This window comes from Lepisosteus oculatus, chromosome 2 (genome assembly GCF_040954835.1).
Source record: "Lepisosteus oculatus isolate fLepOcu1 chromosome 2, fLepOcu1.hap2, whole genome shotgun sequence".
Classification (NCBI taxonomy): domain Eukaryota; kingdom Metazoa; phylum Chordata; class Actinopteri; order Semionotiformes; family Lepisosteidae; genus Lepisosteus; species Lepisosteus oculatus.
In genome coordinates, this window is record NC_090697.1 from 7951242 (window position 1) to 7972056 (window position 20815).

The 20815-nt window shown below is 41.7% G+C and overlaps 1 protein-coding gene across 2 annotated transcripts in view; it reads left to right on the top strand.

The window, feature by feature from the left end:
- Nucleotides 1-12365: 12365 nt before the first annotated feature.
- LOC102689509 (gamma-aminobutyric acid receptor subunit rho-1-like) overlaps nucleotides 12366-20815 on the top strand; it is a 36186-nt gene continuing 27736 nt past the window's right edge. The window contains exon 1 of one of the 2 annotated variants that reach the window (XM_069196447.1): nucleotides 12366-12899. In XM_069196447.1, the coding sequence (XP_069052548.1) occupies nucleotides 12796-12899 (104 nt within the window). In that variant the 5' untranslated portion in view covers nucleotides 12366-12795. The remainder of the gene's footprint in view (nucleotides 12900-20815) is intronic. The other variant, XM_069196446.1, reaches the window with a different exon arrangement.

Consider the following 20815-nt stretch of genomic DNA (forward strand, 5'->3'; position numbering starts at 1 on the left):
CTACCAATGGCCTGCAATGAGTTCTTCTTCTTCATTATGGCAGAAAGAAGCAGGCCTGAAGAATAATTTGAGAAACTGGACCCTGTTGAATTATTTTGGGGATGTGGCAAGGAACAGAGAGGGATGAGACTATATACTATGTAAGGAATGCTCCTTGGTATTTGTTTTTTGGGGTGACTGGGGACTATGGGACCCATATTAATTTCTTTTTTGTGTGTGTGTTGCCCTTGTGGACACTTGGGTACTGTTTTTTTCTAGTGTTCCCTTGTTTTTAAGTAGATTGTTGACACCTTATTGTAATTGCTAGAATAATACAGCAATTCTGTGAAGTTGAACCCTTTGCTGCTCTGTTGGTGCACAGCAGCAAACCTGTGCAAGAAGAAACTAGTCCTCGCATCTTATAAATTCTAGCAATTACATTGGTTTATTTCCTGCAAAGTGTCTTATAGTTAGGAACCAAACCAGGAAAAGCCAGACTGCTCAGTAATGTTCTGATTATTGCACTACATTTCTAGCACCAAATGTACCAACATTTAATTTTCCATGATGAATGTTTGCAGAATCTATTAGTAGTCCTATGCGAATATTCAGCCACCAGTACAGCTTGTTGCATCCATGTGTTTAAGGTTGAATACAGAAAAACAGATTAGCAAGAACTATTTACCAAAACTGGTAACAGGGCTTCTTTATGCTTTTGGCAGATGCATATTTCGTAACGGACTGCTGAGACTTGTTTTTCAAACTGATTTGTTGTATAATGTTAGTCTCGTAGGTTTTTGTGACCAGTTTGGGATTTAACGCTTTAATGAGTTTGGAAAAGTCCCAGGCCGTATTATGCTGTTATTAACAACAACCCTGACAATTTAAAAGCATTAAGGCATAATCACAGTCCAGGCTATTCACAGAAGAGTAACAGACGTCCTTTCAATATTTTTTAATGTTTGGTTTGATTGTTAATATACTTGATGTGCAATTTGGGGACATTTCTGTTGTCTGGCAAAGTGCTTGTCTATCCCAGACTTGCTGTCCACATGCTTGGGGTGGCAACAGATGGTCTGGGTAGCAGCTTAACATACTGTAGCCCTCAGCAGCTATAACAGGCAACTGGTGCTCCTCCAAACCATGAGATCTGTCCTTTCCAGCACTGGTCAGCCAGTCCTGCCGTAAGGTGATAGTTGCGTTCCCGAAGGTCTCCATGGAAATCCCCAGTTATAACAAATCTCAATTTGGAAGCAGTCTCAGGAAAATTGAGGCTGATAAACTACAGAAGAAACTGAATTCAGATCCAGCTAGGGCACCTTCTGAATACAAAAGTTTTACAAAGCTGAGAACTCTGACGGAGAAAGAACCGGCAGCTCTTGACCCTTAATTACCATCTTTGCTCTGAGATTCTCTGGAACATCAAGCTTGCACCAGGCACGATGGCATATTAGCTTTCAATGATGTCTGGTGCAACATGATTCCATCTCACTCCCTTCCCTGTGGCTATCTCTGTCACGTCCACTGCTAACCAGAACCCTCCACACAAACGGTCTCGTCCCAATCAAGCGCCCGCCGGAGGCAATCTCCGCAAACTCTGCCGCCGATCTATCCCTCAATCCAATCAGAGCTCCTCACTTGCCGACACACCCTCCACTTCCAGACTTACTTATGCCTCCTCTGTTTCACTGAACACTGCTCGGTATTGTTAGCTTCTTCGGAACTCCTCGCCTCGCATTATTAACTTCCTCTTGGCTTTTTGGATACTCGAACCCGGATCTTACCTTTTGACTTGATCTCGTCTAGCGTTTTGGATTTGTCTGCCTTCTGCCTTCTCCTCCTGGATTCTCTTTGGTATATATTCAGAGAAGTCTCCACTTGTAGTGATTGGTGGCAACCCGACCGCATGGTGCTACATGGATAAGGTTTCAGGATCTCATTCTCTCTTCCCTGCAGGTCCATTCTAATGTGAGGTCATTCAACCAGGACAACACATGTCCTCATGTTGCTCATGTACAGTAACAACAGTTTGTTGGGAGCTGCAAATGTGGCATTTATGCCATGAGTGCCCTTCTCTGACTTGAGCTCCTTTGAAGGTTGTGGAATGAGTAGTGCTCACTGATTAGTGACTATGAAGACTGATCTGAGGATCTCTTCCAATCATTTCATATAAGAAGCCAGGATATCAGCTTCAACAGTATGGATGGGTGGCTTGTTCTATACACACACACATTTTAGATGAAGAAGTCCTTCCTGTTCTTGAGTTTAAATATACATCCAGGTAGTTTTCCACTTATATTTTCTAGTTAGTTTACTTTGTCAATGCCATCAAGGGTTTTAAATATTTCAAGAGGTTTATTAACCTAAACTGAATCTAGATAACTGATATTATCAATTAAGAGCAGTGTTCCTAGTACAGATCCCTACTGTATGCCACTAATAACACTGGCCCAGTCAGAACATTCACTGCCTGTTTATACCCTGTTTGCAATCCACTCCCTGATTTTCAATCCAAACATAAGTATTTCCCTAAATGCCTATCGCCTGTAATTTTAGAATAAGTCTTTTAATTTAAATCCTTCAGACTAAATAAGTATCAGTTCTTTGAGCAGGACAATGCAAGACCACACAGTGCTGCGGTAACAATGACATTACAGTATGTCTGAAAAAGAATGTCAAGGTCTTGCAGTGCCCGGCTTTTTCTCCTGATCCAAGACTGAACAAGTCCGTGTGCCAGAACTGTCAGGACTGGGTTAATAATAATAATAATAATAATAAACTTTATTTTATATAGCGCCTTTAAAGGTGGCTTCTCAAAGCGCTTTACAGGATGACAATAACAATAAATAAGAAGACTACAACAATAAATAAGAAAATTTCACAAGACAGGACACAATTATAATTACAACAATACAACAATAACAATAGAGGAGACCGTGGAAGATGGTATTAAGAAGAGCAGAGGGGTGAAGAATGGAAGCAGTTAAGTAAAGGCTTTTCTGAAAAGGAGGGTTTTGAGTCTGGATTTGAAGGAGTTTAGAGAAGGTGACTCTCTAATATCCTTGGGCAAGGAGTTCCAGAGCTTGGGGGCATAGCAGGAGAAGGCCCTGTCGCCCATACAATGTAGACGGGCTTGGGGGACAGTAAGGAGGGCAGAATTTGAAGAGCGGAGGTTGCGAGGTGGGGAGTAGGGCGATAAAAGTTCAGACAGGTATTGAGGTGCCAAGCCATGTAAAGCCTTGTAGGTGAGCATGAGGATTTTAAAGTCTACGCGGAATTTGACCGGAAGCCAGTGCAAGGACTCCAGGATAGGAGTAATGTGAACACTTGCACTAGATCTGGTCAGGATTCTGGCTGCTGAATTTTGGACATACTGCAGCTTGTTCAGAGTAGATTTAGATACCCCAGGGAGCAGAGCATTGCAGTAGTCAATTCGAGAGAATACAAATATGTTGATCAGCTTTTCAGCCACAGTTAATGATAGCATAGGGCGTAGTCTTGCGATATTTCTAAGGTGAAAAAAAGATGTTTTGACAGTATGCTGTACATGTGGGTCGAATGTTAAGCCAGAATCGAATATAACCCCAAGGTTTTTCAATTTTGATTGGAGCTCAAGTACAGAGCCATTTACAGACAGGGTTACAGGACTGGCTTTACGAAGTTGATGGGGGGTACCAATAAGCATGACTTCAGTCTTGTCACAGTTAAGATGAAGGAAGTTTTGAGTCATCCAAATTTTTATGTCAGAGATGCAATTAGATAGAATAGAGACAGCCACATCAGTGTCGGGTTTGGTATGGATGTATATTTGAGTATCGTCAGCGTAAAAATGAAAGCTGAGGCCATGTGATCTTAAAAGCTGACCAAGTGGGAACATGTAAATGCTGAAGAGCAAGGGGCCCAGTATTGAGCCCTGAGGGACACCAGACTTGACAAGACCAATTTCAGACCTGTACCCATTGAGAGAGACAAAGTGACAGCGATCAGTGAGGTAAGACTTAAACCATTTGAGGGCAGTGTCAGAGACTCCAAACACAGTCTCGAGACGAGAAAGCAAGATGTTATGGTCAACAGTGTCAAAGGCAGCACTGAGATCAAGAAGGATGAGTATGGAAAGAGAACCAGAATCAGAAGCTATTAGGAGATCGTTGGTGACTTTGACTAGGGCGGTTTCTGTGCTGTGAAGTTGACTGAAGCCAGATTGGAGGGGTTCGAAAAGGTTGTTTGTCATGAGGTGGTTATGTAACTGAAGTGTGACAGCACGTTCTAGAATTTTAGAGAGAAAGGGTAAGTTGGAGATGGGGCGAAAGTTGTTAAGATTGTCGAGAGCCATGTTAGGCTTCTTTGGCACTGGGGTAATAGCAGCAGTTTTGAGGACCGTTGGTACAATGCCGGTGCTCAAGGATTCATGTATTATATTGAGGACAATGGGACAGAGAGAAGAGAAACAGGACTGGAATAAAGTGGTGGGAATGGGATCTAAAATAGATGTGGTGGGTTTCATGCGCGTAACTAGTTTGTTTAGGGATGCTGAGTCAAGAAGAGAGAAGCTGGAGAGACGGGAACCAGAGAAGTTGGATGAGGAGGGAGGAGGTGTGGAAATTATATCCGTAGTGGAGAGAATGTGATGCCGGATGTTGTCAATCTTAGAACTAAAGAAATCTAAGAATGTGTTGCAAAGTTGTGATGAGGCAGGTAATGTGGTGGGGCAGTTTGGCTTGAGCAGTCTGTTGATGGTGGAGAAAAGATGTCTGGGATTGTTTTGGTGATTTTCAATGATGTGAGAGAAGTAGGTTAATGTGCAGGGCAGTCAAACCCAGCGCTTACATTGTAAAGTTTTCATTGTGACAATGCATCTTCACTCTTTGAGCCATATTGCTTTAAATTTTTGTGATTTTGTTTTCTACTGCATGTTTAAAATATATGAATAAATCCAGTAGAGCTAATTGATGTATTTATTGAATGCATCAGTACATGTCATATTTATACTTATACAGTATATATAAAGAATTTTGCAGTTCATCCTGCTATGAAACCTAAATGTACAGTATTAGTCATTTGAAATGACCTTGTGGTCAAAAACTGATTGTGAAACAATATGACCACAAAAAGCATATACAGTACCTGTACACACTATATGTGCATGTGGAAGCGAGTTCAGTTTATGTGTGTGCCTATGTAAAATATAATTTAATTCACCTTTTATGAAGTCCATTCTTTTCTTTACTTTCACAGTGATGAGATACAGTGATCTTGCCTTTTCTTTACTAAAGGTAAAGGAAGGTAAACTCACTGTATCTCATCCCTGCTTGGCTGTATTTTAATTCATTACAATACAATTAAAATAAAGCTGTTCTTACTGATATGTGATTCATGCTACCAGATTGTGATGTATGATTGTTGTAACTGATAACGAGAGAAATCTACTAATGGCATTTTGTAGGTATAGACACGAGTTTAGACCATGGAATTCAAAGTGGAAGCAGTAGAAGGAAAAAAATATCACATTATCCTCTGCAGTAGCACAGGCCCGGTACTGTTGACCTACATATTTCTATTTTAATGTGTCTGTTTAATAGCAACAACAGCAGGATGTATCCTGCTTGTGTGCTGAAGATCTTAAGTCGATTGAAACGTCCCTGTTTCCTTTCTTCACGTGATCAGTGCGTAGCAATGCTTACATTAATTTTTAAATTGTATTTTGGCAGGGATTACCCAAATCATACTATTAAAATCCAACCGTTCAGGTGGCTAAATAAATAAAGAGACAAAAGGGGACATATGAAAAGACCTATGCTCACTATGTACTTTCTAAAACCAGGACCACTTGTTACAAATCTGTTACTTCAAAATCTAATTTTGCATGTATACACGTACTGTAACTTCTAAATTAATTACTAAGCCTGAAAAATAAAATTCCAAAACATACATGCCATGCATGTTCAAGATAAAGTGTTAACCTCTGTATCAAAACTTGCTGTGTGGGAATCTTTATTTTATTGTTTAGCCTTTAACAGTGCTGGTTAATTACAGTACAGAAATTAACCAGCACTGTTAAAGGCCAAATAGGTACAGTAGGTTCCACTTACTTCTGTGTTTAATGAGAAACGCCAAAGTCAGGAACGAAGAAACTTTAATTACAGACACCTTTTCGAAACCTGTCCTGAGCAGATATTTACAGTTTTGAACAGTAAGGAAACAATGTCTGGCCTGACCTTGGGGTGGTGCTGTAACTGGACCAGGTAAAGAAGTGACCAAAATACCACACAGGGGAACAGTTCTGTAGAAACTGATGAATTCCAATCAAGAGGGGAAGCGCTGAGGTTATCCAGGCCTTCATTTTACACACCTTGAGTTCCACTGGAGATCCTCCCAGGAGTGATGGTGCCAAGTGTGGGACAGATGAATCTTTGTATACTCTTTATATTACCAACTCTGCGGCAGTGTCACGGACGTCCAAAGGGACTAACCGTGGGGAGCAGGAGAGCGGAAAAAGACCCATATGCGTAGCGGCGAGACGGGAAAAAGGCCCGGGCTCATTAGTGCAAAGAGTTCAGGAATGCCGTATAGAAACCTATGCCCTCAGGGAGCGGACGTGGGGCGCCCTGGTGCTAGGCGGGTCTCAGGACATCCGAACGTCAATGCTGAGCGAGGACAGAGTGCAAGACCCGGAAATATATAGCCCAAGGGAAAGAGAGGGACAGGAAGGACAGCAGAACGGAAACTAGGGACAGGACAGAGAAGGAGCGCCCTCTGGCTGCAGAGGGCGTGACAGGCAGTGGGGATGTCCGGGAGTCACTGGTTTTCTGAAGAGCCGCAAGAACCCCATTATTGACGAACCCCAGCCTCACCCACAGCGGCACCCTGCCAGTCGTGTGCGTGTGCGTGGGCATTGCAGGCCAGAACTGACAGGGGAGACTGGGCCCAGGCTCAAACACACAGCCTTGGGCTGTAGCTCTCGAGCTGTGCCCTGGAAACCCTCGTGTCGGTCTGCAGTTTAGTCCCATTGCCGGAATGAGACAGCAGTTTCAGGCTACAGGAAGAACCGCAGAGAAATTCAATCACACTACCCCCTGGATTAAAGTGTAGGTCAGGAGTGGGAAGAATATGGAAATTCAAACTCATTCCTCCTAAATAGGACTGGGAGAAATCTGAGGGACATTGGACTTACGTTGTCTTAATATTGAATACTTTGGATGGACTCAGTCTAGGTCTCAGTTATAACTGACGTTGGTGAGTTTCTCATAATGAGTGACCGCGAGTTTTCACCGTCAAGAAGTGAGTTGGCCCAAAAGCCCCCTTTTTTTTGGCATCATGTTCAAGAACATTAGAAAGGTTCTAAAGATGGAGGAGGATGGTGGTTCATTGTAGTTTATTGGATATTTGTAAACTCCACGAAATAACAGCGATGAATACTCCCCTGCTAGCCCAAGGTGCAGCCTTGTATGCCTTGAGTTTGGCGGATGCTGACTTTCTGACACCCTTGTCTTCCAGCCTAGTATGGCAACTGGAATCAGCCCTTTGACATAATTTACAGCGATGCAATGATATTCACAGCACAGTTCAGGTGCAGCCAACATTTCAGTATACTGCTACAAATACACATCAGCCCTATATAGGAATTACATAAAATTAATCTTAACTGTAGAGGAGTGACAGATTATTTCTGAGTCCTATTACCACACTCTACCATCAGGTTAAAGCACTGCAGATAAAGGGAAGGGGTGAGAATGTAAGAAAATGTTAAGTACCATGATGAGCAAAAATAATAAGCAATTCTACTCCCTAACTTTACACTCACACTAAACAGGACATTTTACAACATTAAATAATTGTGTTTTGTGCTTAAATAAATACGTTATTAAAGGTTTCTTTTGATGATCCCACTTTTCATAAAGAATTAAGCATAGGTGGTATTGCTTACACAACCAATCAATAAAATGATGCTATCATTTTTTAATGTTATTACAGGTACACACCTCATTATCAGAGTTTAATTTACACTTCAGTGTTTTTTCTCCATTAGCTGTTGTTCATTGCAAAAGGAAGGTATTGTTTAGGTTCATAGCTTGTTCACTGTGAAGTTAAAGACTAGAAAGATCTACATCTGGCTTCTGTGCTTTAAGCCTAAACTTGTTCTCCCTAATTTGTGGGTTGCAGAGGAGAAAGCTAGTTGCGTAAAACAGCATACTGAGCATTTGTACAGAGGGCTCCAGTTGCCAGATGCTGTATTTTAGCATCAACGTGCCATTTTATATGTGTTAATCTGAGCTTTCTGTCTGGCACAGAATTGAATGGATTCGTTACTTACCATTTCAACCTATCAAAAAACAATCCTATTTACTGAATTGTGTCTCTCTTTGTTATTACAGTGTGTCAGGGGAGTATTGTGTGCTTCTAGTATGCTCTGATCATAGCAAGTGGATGTCGTTTGTACTAGACTGTACTGGCTTCCTGACAGGCAGAAGTGTTCAGCTAAAGCTATGATGAGTAGTGTGAATGCAGAAGCCCTAACCAGAACCCCTCACTGAGGCACTCACAGGACTTAAAAGGGGAACTCCAACACTATTTTTATATTTCGGGGTTTGAAAGAATCAGCATTGATGAATGCATTTCCAATCACAATGAAAGCAAGTGTACACAGAATGTGGAAGACCTCCAATTTCCATCACAAAATAGACTACATTTCTATGCACGGCGCCATATTCTGCGATTCAGAGCGAGGCAACAAAACTTCCAGCGAGGTGAAGCACACCTAAAACATTGTAAACAAGCAGGCTTGTGAATCGACTCTGTTAACTCTGCGTGCAGATCATGTTGGAACTCTAATGTCTGCTGTACAACCTGTACTTATTTGCTCATACATCGTGTTACATTAGTCATCACAGTGACTAGGGAGCAGGAAGGGCCACATCACATCGCAATTCATGGGAACTCTCTCTCTAGTCCATCATTTTTTGCACACTCTAGCCTGTGAGATGTTGTACCTAATTCTGAATTTTTAAACATTTTGCAATACCATCAATTAATTTATTCTGTTACCGATATTTAATAACTAGTCTGAGGAACTGGGACTGCAGTTCTCCTTTAAAGGGATCTCTGAGTCAGCCTCTCTTCTGTCATGAAACAGATTCCTACGAACACCTCTCACCGCCAACACCCGCACACTAATTAATCAATTGTCACTCCTCACACTCTTCCCTATTAATACCCTCTCACTCCACTTAGTCCCCGCTCACTAGTGAGAATAACCCTGGGCTTTCTCTCGTGCGCGCTACTACTCTTGACCTGATTCCCAGCTACCTGACCTTCTTTCCTCCTGCTTCGACTTCCCCTCGCTTCTCGTCTCGAAGTTGGATTCACTCGACCTGATTCTTTTGGCTACCCGACCTTTTGTTCTTTTGTTTCAACCCCAACTTTTGCCTTTTGCTTTCGGGATTTGGATGCCCAAAAGCATCCAAGCATCCGATCACCTTCAGGCTCAGCGCCGCATAGGGTCCAACCTGGGGCTCCTAACGTCCTCTCTGACATTGACTGCTTCTGCCTGACTGCCTAAAGACTCCTGTAAGAGTAGCTGCATCACGATATGTGCTGCTGCATCTACAGTATATATTATTAGTTAGGCTAAGGAACAAGTAATAGGTTTATTCCATGCTGAAAAGAGAAGAAAGAAAACACAACATTTCGGCCATGGAGCCTTCTTTGGGTGTGAGAGGACCCACCCCAAAAGAACTATTATTAGTTATTTTGGGGTGGGTCCCTATTTTTTTTAAAGCAATCACGCTTTATATTTGATTTGCCAGATCATTTTGAAAAGATATTTCTTGAGTAACGCCTTTCCCCCTGAGCCTTTAAAATATTATGTGCTGATAAATCTTATTTTTGTTTGCATAGGTCGTTATATCCCAAAATGAAGGAAACCCACTTCATCCAGCTCCAGACTGAGTAATGTACGACACCCACTATGCACAGGAGATCAGACAGTGTAGTGAGAAATTACTTCACGAATTGAATCAGGGGACAGATTTCCGTGGACGAGATTAGGAGCGAGCCCTTTAATGGCCAAGTTGTCAGGACATCTGCAGGACAGCACCTCGGACAGCAGGGGCCCCTGTCACCACAGATGTGGACTGGGCTTTGGAAATCTGGGTCCTGAAGGCAAAGTGAAACCCTTTTGGTCCTCCAACATTATTTACCATTTCCCAGACCCAGCCACACAAGGAAAGTACAAATGAGAGGAGGTCTTGTAGGTCATCTAGGCTAGTTGGTAGTTACTAGTTATTTGAGCGAAGGATCTCACATTTCTTGAAAGAAACCAGGGTATCGGCTTCAACAACATGGCTTTGTACTGTAGCTTGTTCCAGACTCCCACATGCCTGTTAGAACATGAGAAAGGAAATTCACTAGGAATGACAATGCCCAAGATCAAAGCGTCATGAAAGGATTATGCAGCAAACTTGTGGCTTAACCCTCTTGGCTGAGGGCTGGCCTTCCGGCCAGAGGACAAGGAGACCAGGACCGCCCTGCAGGGTGACCGAGGGGCAGCTCCAGAGGGGGAGCTGGGGTGTAGGTGGGATGCAAGAGAGAGATAGGGATCGTAGGTATTTATAGCGTTTTAGTGGAGGAATGGATGTCAGGAGCAATGGCTAATTACTGACAGCTGAGTCCGATTGAGCTTGGTTGTTGTCAGCCCTCCCAAACTTTCGGTAGAAACTCTTTACTTCTTAGAACATGAGAAAGGAAAAAGTGGGAAATTTGCTTTCATTATGCTTACACTGGCCACATGTTGACGTACTGTGGAAAAATTAAATGAAGGCAATTTAAATGGTACAATGTTGGCTATTGTTGAAGACCGAGACAAAAGGTCAAGACGGTGACTGCGCGGGAAAGGTTTTCTGTTCACACCTAAGACCAATGTCTTAGTTGCAAACTAAAGCCTGTGATTCCTCACACCCAGTTAACCAGAGAGAATTGAAACAGATTGCAGGATGCCAAATGGCATCTTCCTGTCCTGTTCGTATGACTTCTGACACTGCCCCTTTCCCTGTATGTTCCTTTGATATGTTAAAGTCTTGCCTACTTTTAATGTATAAAAAGGAAAGTGTAACTTCAGTCCAGTGAGCATGTCTTGAGTGCTAGGGGAAACCCTTTCTCTGCGATGTGCTCCCCTTCAGCTGATTGAATTAAAGATCTCTGTTGACAATCTCCTGACCTGAGTGAAGACTGAATTCTCTTTGACACTATGAAATCAAGTTACAAGACAAAGAATCAGGCGACAAATCAGTTGTTCTGTGTGTGCCTTAAAAAAACTGGAGGGTGTGCAATCTGAGGAAATTCTGTCCTGAAGCAAACAATTAGCAAAAAGTTATACTTCTTTCACAAGATAGAACCTGTTTAAAGCCTGGTCTTCTTCTTAGTGAAAAATACATGAATTTGGGAAAACCTTGCATAAACATATTTTAATTGTTGTTAATTTGTGGGTTCACGTGCATTGAACCCCATTGTTCTGATATGTTCCCCTGTGCAACAAATTTGTGCAACTCTGTTTAAGCATTAGAGATTCTGCTCTTACCTACTGTAATATTTGCTTCAGCACAAGTTAACATTGTTTTATACAATTTTCTTTGACTCTTGATCACAGAGAGGGAATGTTTCAGCTGTAACTCTTCCAAGGTTGAAATTGAAGTTGTGTCTTCACCTTTCATAATTACTCTGTTAGCATATGGACCATAAGAACAAAGTGTGCATAAAGTTTATACAGTACAGTATGTATAAATTCTATCCAAATGTCCTGTTTGATTTGGCAAGGGCTAAATGTGATTTGATGTCCTAACCAAATTATGTTTAAATTTCTGAATACAGGAGAGGAAAAAACAGATTTCCACAGTTTAAAAATGCAACGATTAGCCATCTCATGCTGATCCCTCTGAAATCTGCTCATTTTTTTATTTTCAGCTCTTGGGATTCCCCAACAATCTGTAATCTAAAACTATAGTGACAGTTATAAGCCTACCCCACAGTTTCTAACCCTTAAATATCTTATCAGGTCATTTAGTTTTGCCTGAACTGCAGCTGAAACACTGGTCTATCAGGATCCATGCCAATGCATAAAGTATACATTCCAGTAATTGTATTGTGAGTGAAAATGAATTAGAAAAATAATTCTAATGAACACGGAGAAGTGTGTATGATATTGTATAGAAGCTCTATCAGCAACGCCCTTTGAAATTTGCACAGTTCAGAATACTATGAATGTCTGAATATCCAGATTAGAATGTGCACGTTTTCCATTTTGAGTTACAGCTTGCAACATCAATTAGGTCTGATTCTTGACCCAAACACTGTGCACAACACAACGCGTGGAATGAAAGTTAAGTGTATCATTGTAACGCTTGCACAGGAGCACAAGAGTCTCAACATGAAGAGCATTACGAGTACAGTACTACTTGCAAACTCGTTATGGAATTGCTTAGTGCCAGTGGATGAACCATAATGTAAGTCACCTTAACCTGCGCGACTGAAAAAAAAAATGCGTATGAGAAACAGTCCGGGAGATACGCGTATTTGAGACTGAAAAGAAAATCCCTGCCAGCTGACGTTGAAGGATTTATCGGTTTAGACGAAATTGCTTTCCCACTGTGGAGATTAAATACCGTGGGGTAGTTTTTCTGGGGGGCGTATAACCGCACATTGTTACAACGCTGAAGCAAGCGATAATGTGACTGGGAGGAGAAGATTTGTTTCTTTAACGTCGACTGCTGGGGAACTGAACTTTCGGATTTCCGTGCCTGGGTCCGACTCTGGGCTGTGTGCGCCATGCAGGTTGATATTTTGCTGTTGCTTTGCCTCTGGATGCTGGGGGCTGCTGGGAGATTTGCTCGGCAAAGCAGCCAGGCATTTGAAATATACAAGAAAAGCAGGTAAGGAAGAAGCCTTTTAAGAAAACCAAGAGGGTGTGGGATACCTTTCGAGGGAATGCCTTTGCCTTTTTCTGGGGGGGGGGAGTTCTGGATAAGACTAGATCAGATCTGATTTAGAGGAGGGGGGGAATCACAAATTGATGTTAAGGACCTGTAAAGTGAGTCATTTTTGGAAATACTGAAAGTGTTTCACGGTTTGTGATCCTTACGTTATTCATGTAAAAAAAAAAACTTACACCGTGTCATTTTGGGGGAGATTGTAAACGGCTCATGCAGTTGCCAGTCTGGTACCATGCAAAGTAATATACACGTCCCTCTCAGTAAAGACAGTACAGGAATGGCTATTTTGTTCAAAAGCTCTTCTGATGTTCTTTCGGTTGCACCTCAAAGCCATTTGTTAGAGGAAATGTCAACCTGTTGAGATTTTCACATCTCGTTGCTATTGTTGACAATAAATCACCACATTTCTAATGAATCTGGGTCCAAATTATTTTACTGCCTGAAATGGAAAAATAGACAACGTCTGTGAGTTCAGACTTGGAATTAGTCTTTTCTCCTGAAAGACGTTAATCGTTATTATTGTTACAGCGCTGTCCTGCGTTTTTAATTTATTGCAGTTTTCTGCAATCATCCAGATGGCGGCAATCTGGCAGCTTGGTCAAGGTTATCTCAAGGGAAGGATAGGCTAGCACGGCCCGCCTTTCTTTTTACATTGGGAAACCAGAAGTGTGTTTGATTAAAACCGATTATCCATCGGAGTGTTGATTTCAAATGTTGCTGTTTTTTTCTTTTTGAATAGTAAAATGGGATGAGAATATTTAAAAATACTGCATATATATTTATGGCTGTGCCACAATAGAACGCTTATATATTACATATATAATATAATAAGTATTACATCGTGCACAATAGATAAAAAGTGAGTTAATTAATATGTGTATTATTATATTAAAGTCGTTCAAGACTATGTTTAAAGACTGCTTTCCCTGTTTTAAGAGTAGAGTCATTACCTCCCTTTTTTAATAATCGGTTGTGGTGATTAAGTGGGGCAATCTGAAATTATCTCGGTTATCTTTGTGAAATGGATATGTATGGATAGATACGTCTGATATGTAATGTTATATTTATTTGTAATGTAAAGTTTACTGGTACTGTCTGTATGTTTTGGGCGTTTCTGTGTGGGTAAAATATAGCTGCTTCGAACAAAGACAGGTTTCTGGAAAAAAAAACAGACTATCAAAGTGTGGTGCAATAAAAAAATTAAGTTTATACTGCCCATTTTCTAGCCTTAAACAATCATATTCACCTAGTATTGTAGTGTTTAATAGCTTTCCTTACATGTGAGGATCCAGAAATGATTTGATGTTGTTCAATCAATTTGTATTCTGGCAACTTTTGAACAGTTTTAAATTGTGAGGTGTCCGCCATTTAGAAGGCAGACACCCTTGTTTGTCTTGGAACTCCAGTGTACAAAACACAGGCAGTACATACTGAATAACTAACGCTGACTTGAACAGTGACTTTTTACCATTTGCCCAGTATGTCCAAGCCAGTGCCATGCAATTCTTGTATCCACTGCTGTCCTTGACAGTATTTGAGAAAAAAATCCATGGATTTACAGCGTGCTCTTTAATCATTGTGAAGTGCTGAGTGGTATTTACCTACTCCCTGTCACAGCAGTGACATAAATTATGTAATGTTATATTTACACATCCAACCCATGGAACTCCATCACTTCTGAAATATGAGCTTTATTTGTATTAGCTAATGCCAGAATCAAAGTCTGTTACTCTTGTTCTTGAACTTTCTATTATAAAATACTTCTTATAAAATACTTGAAAAAAAATTCTAAACAAACGTGGTCAACAACTCAGTATTGTAGACCTTTCTTTAAATCTGTATCTACAGTATATGACCCAACTTGTAGCAGCCTACTATTGTCAAGGCAAATACCTATACTGTTGAACGGTTTTTGGCAGCTGTTTGGCAATTACAGGCAGGGAAGAAGGCTTTATTATACTAATGCAATTCCTAAGAGGTGTGATCTAAAAGCAGCTACTGGATTATAGTATGTAGTGCTAATGTGATTTCCAGGGTGTTAGCTCTGTGAATTATTAATTATTTAGGTTAATTATTAACGAGAGGCCAGAAATTAGGTGGTAGTTTGTTATTGCTCCAAATGTCAAACTGATTGGAAAATATGAAGAACACAGGCAAGGTCAGAAATGACAGTAGTCCATTCATCTTATGTAGTTTGGTTAGTAGCTAACTGATCCAAGGAACTTGCCCAGCCATTCCTAAGGGACCAGGTGTCAGTATGAGGCTAGGAATGTACTAGAGCTAGTTGCTTTTCTCTTGACTGTACATTTTAAACAAGTCTTATGCAATATATAGTTTTTAATGTACCATTCTTTGATTTCAATTCTGTATTGTTGACTGTACTGTATATACATTGTGTTTGCATTTGTATGGCCTCCTCACACTGTCTTGAAGATGTAAATGATATGTCAATTCAAATACAAATGAGAAAACCGATTACAAATAAAAGAGTATTCCGGTCTTCCTAAGATAAAAGCTTTGTTATCTAATTAAAATATTTTAAAAAAACTGTAAGGATACTGCAGTAAATGAGCAGAAATGTGAATAATCATCAGGTAAAGATTTATTCTGATCTATCAATCCAGAGTTACTGTAGAGATAACTGTTGGAGGTAGACACTAGTTTTAGGGTTTAGGTTTTGAAAACTATAGTTAAACATTTTTGCTTTCTTTTTGAAAATAGCATTTATGATTAAGGTTTGAGCAGCAGAAGAGCTCTTACTGGGTCCTAGTTTACAATACAGCAACTTAAAAATGTTCCCATGAAGATTTAGTTGTTAAATTTTAATTTGCCCATTATAGAAAAAATATTTATTTTTTAGATTAATTTCAATTAAGACATTGTTAAATCAATGATGATGCATCACCTCGGCAACTGCACCGATTTTCTGGAACACAGTATCCTTGATTTACAGGTAGAATGAGATACAAGACTCTTTTTAGGGTGTATTATAAATGTGCCTGGTTTTGTTGCTGAACCCGATCGCAAAAAATGTTTTTTTCACCTATCATTCTCTTAGCATGGCAGCTGAACAGTGTATTTTACGTAATGAAAGGGGGTGGAATTTAATGGGCAGGCATTGGAATAAGGATTAGTTATTTACATGATTTAGTCCTACAGCCCTCCAGCAGGGACATAAAACAATTCTGTCAGGTTTCAATCTCCTTTTTTATCTGAATCATCCTTTTTGCCAGTAATCTCATTTAACCTATAGTTTTGTCCAGTATTTAATAGCATAGCAGGATACCAGCTCTGTAGTGTTGCTATGGGGAAAGGAAGGTACAGCTCAGCACACAAAGTTTGCTGAAGGCTGTCTTCTATATCTCACCTACCAGACCTGACCACTCCATTTTGTAAATGCTAAAACATATGGTGCCAAGAAAAAGCTTGTGGAGCCCCTATGTCGGTCTGTGTTCTCATAGATTAATGACCAGATCGTTTGATCTTCATGAAAGCTTTAAGAAAAGATTAAGATGATTAATAACAGTAAATATCCTCAGTAACTGATTGCACCTCCTTGAGCAGAAGTTACTTCAGGTAGACATTTCTTTTTGATTAATCTCTCGCAAAAACATGGATGAATTCTGGCCCATTGGTCTTTACAGAAGTGCTTCATGTCGGGGACATTTGAGGGCCTTCCATCACCAGCTCCTTTCAGTTTCTGCTGTCACATCCCAATAGGGTTTATGTTTTTTGGCCAATTCAAAATGCATAATAAGATGAGATAAGATCACTTTATTGGCCATCTACAATTTCTTGCATTAGAAATTTGTCTTTTCACATACCCCAGCTTGCTCTCCATGGGACATAGACGGGGAGAGAGAAGCTTGGGGTCAGAGCGCAGGGTCAGCCATTTCTACGGCTCCCCTGGAGCAGTTGGGGTTAAGGGCCTTGCTCAGGGGCCCAACAGAGTAGGATTCCTCTGCCAGCCGCTCAGTTTGAACCGGCAACCTTCCAGCCACAGGCGCAGATCCTGAGCCACAGTCCCACCGCTCCGCCCTTATCTTCTTCCTCATTCAAACTGTAATAGAGTAGATCTGCCTGCGTGCTGAGGGTCGTTGTATTTTAGGAGGAGTGAGGGCGACTGAAGATTGTGTGAAGAGTTTATTGAGTCTGTGGAAACTTGGCTGAGGGGCAATCTCTCGGCCAGAGGACAGCAAGGCTTGGATGCCCGTGAAGAGTGAGGAGTGACCAAGGGGCAGCTGCAAAAGTGGAACTGGGGTGGAGGAGGGATGCAAAATGAGCGAGGAAGAGGAGAGGGTGACGTGGTACGGTATATATGGGAATCTGAGGAATTACGTCAGGATTGGTTGTGGGTTGCGGCAGCTGAGCTGAATTAGGCTGGCTGCCCTCACCCTTCACAGACTTTTGTTTGAACTCCAATTTAATTCATGAAAATATTGGGACAAGGACATCTAAAGTGGAATATTGTCGAATCGTTATCCATCCATCCATTTTCTGACCGCTTCATCCAGTTCAGGGCCGCAGGGGAGCTGGATCCTATCCCAGCATGCAGTGGGCACAAGGCAGGGTACACCCTGGTCAGGACACCAGTCCGTCGCAGGACAAACAGAAAAAACTCACACCGGGGCCAGTTTTCCCAGCAGTCCAATAACCTATCAGTATGTTTTTGGAGGAAACCCATGTGAATATGGGGAGGAGATACAAACTCCACGCAGATGGTGGATTCTTGGTCTGGAATTGAACCCGGGGCCCCAGCGCTGTGAGGGGGCAATGCCAACCACTGGGCACTGTCCGCTGTGCTATCCTCTGTGACAGTGCAGTGGGGGAGGCGCCGCGGCAGGCACCGGTAAAAAGTCAACGCCCCGGGTGAGGGGACAGAAGCACTGGCAGGGACCAAAAATGACACAAAAAGAGTGAATAAACAAAATGTACAAATAAGGTAAAAAGAAAGTGTGCCGCTGTGCCTCGTGACCTCCAGGCTGGGCTTACCCGGTTTAGCGGGGTCCAGTCTGGTGAGCAGGGTGTGTAAGGGAAAAAAAAAACAAGAACTTTGTGTGTGAAAAAGGTTGTGTTTGTGTATGTGTGTGTGTCTGTCCCGATGAAATTGTGATGGGACAGGTAAAAAGAAAAAGAAAAAGAACACCTTACACAGGTGCAATCCCCTCTGGGACTGTTGGTATAAACTCCCCCTTCCGGGGCTGTCCTAGCTCGTCCCGTAGGGGGGTGTCCAGTGTGCCTCTATAGGACCTGCCCGGCTGGGGCTCATCATCTAGAAGCCAGGACAGCTGGGACTACAAAGACAAGGCGCCACCCTTCTTCCAGGGCTCCGCCTCCACACTGGACACGCCCCCCTTGGAGCAATACACCAGCATGAAAACAAAAGAACACAAAATATTCTAATTTACTTTCATAATATACTGTATGTAGGCTTTGGAATATTATTTTTTCATCCAATTCTGTTCAGCTTCATTCAGAATATGAGGTTACAGACAATGTGTGGCCCTGTGGAAAAGAGGAGGCAGCTTTTTACTGTGGGTACAGGAAGTTTGGATATTATAGCTTCAGCTAGATTAGCAGGCAGCTGGTCTTGGCTTAAACTTTTAGCATCAGATTCTGCCACAATTTATCCAGCAGTTGTCACTCTGCAAAGCATATCAGTTGCTTTCCAGGAATCTAAATAAATGTTTGTATTTAAAGACACGGTGCATTTATATCTCTCAAAACATGATCTTTGGGATCTCATTTAGGCACACCAGCCTCTAACAGGTTGCAAATCAAAACTAACTAATAAACCCGATGTCAGCTATTCAGATATAAACTTATTACAGCAGGACTGTATGTCTCCTGATCAAATATTTTACACATAAGCCTATGAAAAAGAAGAGAAGCCAGCCGCTACTTCAAGATGCGCGATCCATAGAACATGGCAAACCTTGTGAGGAGTGAATATGCCTTTAGATACTGTAACTCAAAATATTTATGGCAAATGTTGCTCTTCACTTTTTATGTAGCTTCTATATGTGTATTGAAAATGGATCAGAAAGTCATCAGAATTTAGTGCTGAGCATAAGTTGTTATTGTACTACTATAGCTTGGACTGATCAGTGGGTCACCAGTGTAATTCTAAACTGTACCATTACTATCAGATGCTCCAGATATTTTGGTTCAAACAGACCACTTCAGTCAGTTCCTCAAACTGAAAATGAGTTTGGACGTGTCACATGCACTGAGAGTCACTAAATGTGTCAGAATATCCTGGTTAATTCTGTGCCAGATAAAATATAAACTAACGTGTATGGCTACATCGCCCCGTCGATATGAGCTCCAGATGGCATCGACGTGAACACTTTATCTTTATTTTCATTTTCTCAAATTGTATACAGTAGGTAACATCAAATGTAAACAATGACCAGATATATTGAGGCTTTACTTAACTAAAGCTGTACCTGGCATTTAGATAGAGAATGTTTTGGTACCAAGGTAGGGTCTTTTTAAAATGTACTGTATCTGTTTGTTTGAAAAGTCACATACTGTATACTGCACCTGCATCGCTACAGAATACAGCGTATGAAAATATTGATTCATATCATCGCTAGAGAAAATGCAGGGTTTAGCACTGTTGTTACTGAAAACAGCAGGAGAATTTAGCCTTCCCAGTGAGCCGAGATGTGAAAGTATTCATTCAGCGTGCAGGTTGAACCACGGGCCCAAGTGATCTCCACTTTGACGGTCTTGGCTTTGGCGTTAGCTGACTGTGTCGCCCCAGCTGTGGCACGTGCTGCAAGTGTCTCGCTTACAGAACAGTGACCGTGTATCACCGGCCATGGTGACTCTACGGCAGCGAAGTCCCCTCCATTTCATGTGGACACTGTGGACATGTGGTCAGTTAACCCTGTGGGCTGCACAGAGAGAAAAACAATCCACAAGACACCCTGAAGAGGCGCAAGCTGTCCTCCCACGCTGCGGTTATAAGCTAGAAGCAAAACTGCTTAATAATTGGAACTGTCGAATTTTTAAAATATTGTCAGTTCGACCATATAATGTAAAAGAGAACCTCACAGTTTACCGCTGTAAACTGACATTGGTACACTTTTACAAGTGACAAAGTTTCATTTTGATGCCAGTGTGGGAAGAGCAGGCGTTTGTCTCCATGTTAAACTGCCAGTCTCTATGTATGTCACCCCTGGCCTTCTGTGTTTGTGAATTTGTAAATGTATTGTTTATATTGTTCTCCCGCAGTGTGGTTGACTGTGCATTGCTTGGAAGCCATCTCAGTGAGTTTCTCCAAGACTTTAAGATGGCACTCAGAGTTTTAGTGAGGATACTACCCTGACCACAGAGTAAGGTCGGTGAGCTTTTTCCTGGGAATCCTTTGTTAACGACATTGAAGGTTGAGACAGTTTTTTCCTTTCAGTTTTTTATAGAAGTGTTAGTTTTCTTTATTGCCCTTTTTTCTCTCTGAAAAAGGTTAAGCCTCAGAACTCCCTTCTGTGCGGGAGAAAGGGAGATTAGACACTTCAGTGCTCTGTATTCTTGTGGGGAAATCTGCCTCTTTGGTTGGTGACAGTCCCTCAGTACCTTCTCCATGTCGCTACACAGCACAAAGTCACAAATTGCAGACAAATAAGAAATATACTGTACCGTGACAGGAGGACATCGGGATCATGGTGATGCTGGCAAATCTGTCACGAAGCGTCTTTCAGGACCCTGTGCAGACAGCAGAATCCGGAAGGGAGTGAACAGACACGGGGCGGAGACGAGGAACTGGGCTGGTAGACGAACAGGGGGGCGTGGTCCAGACAAACAGTCCGAAGGGAATCCAGGGGAAAAACCGGGGTGAAGTAAAAAAAAAT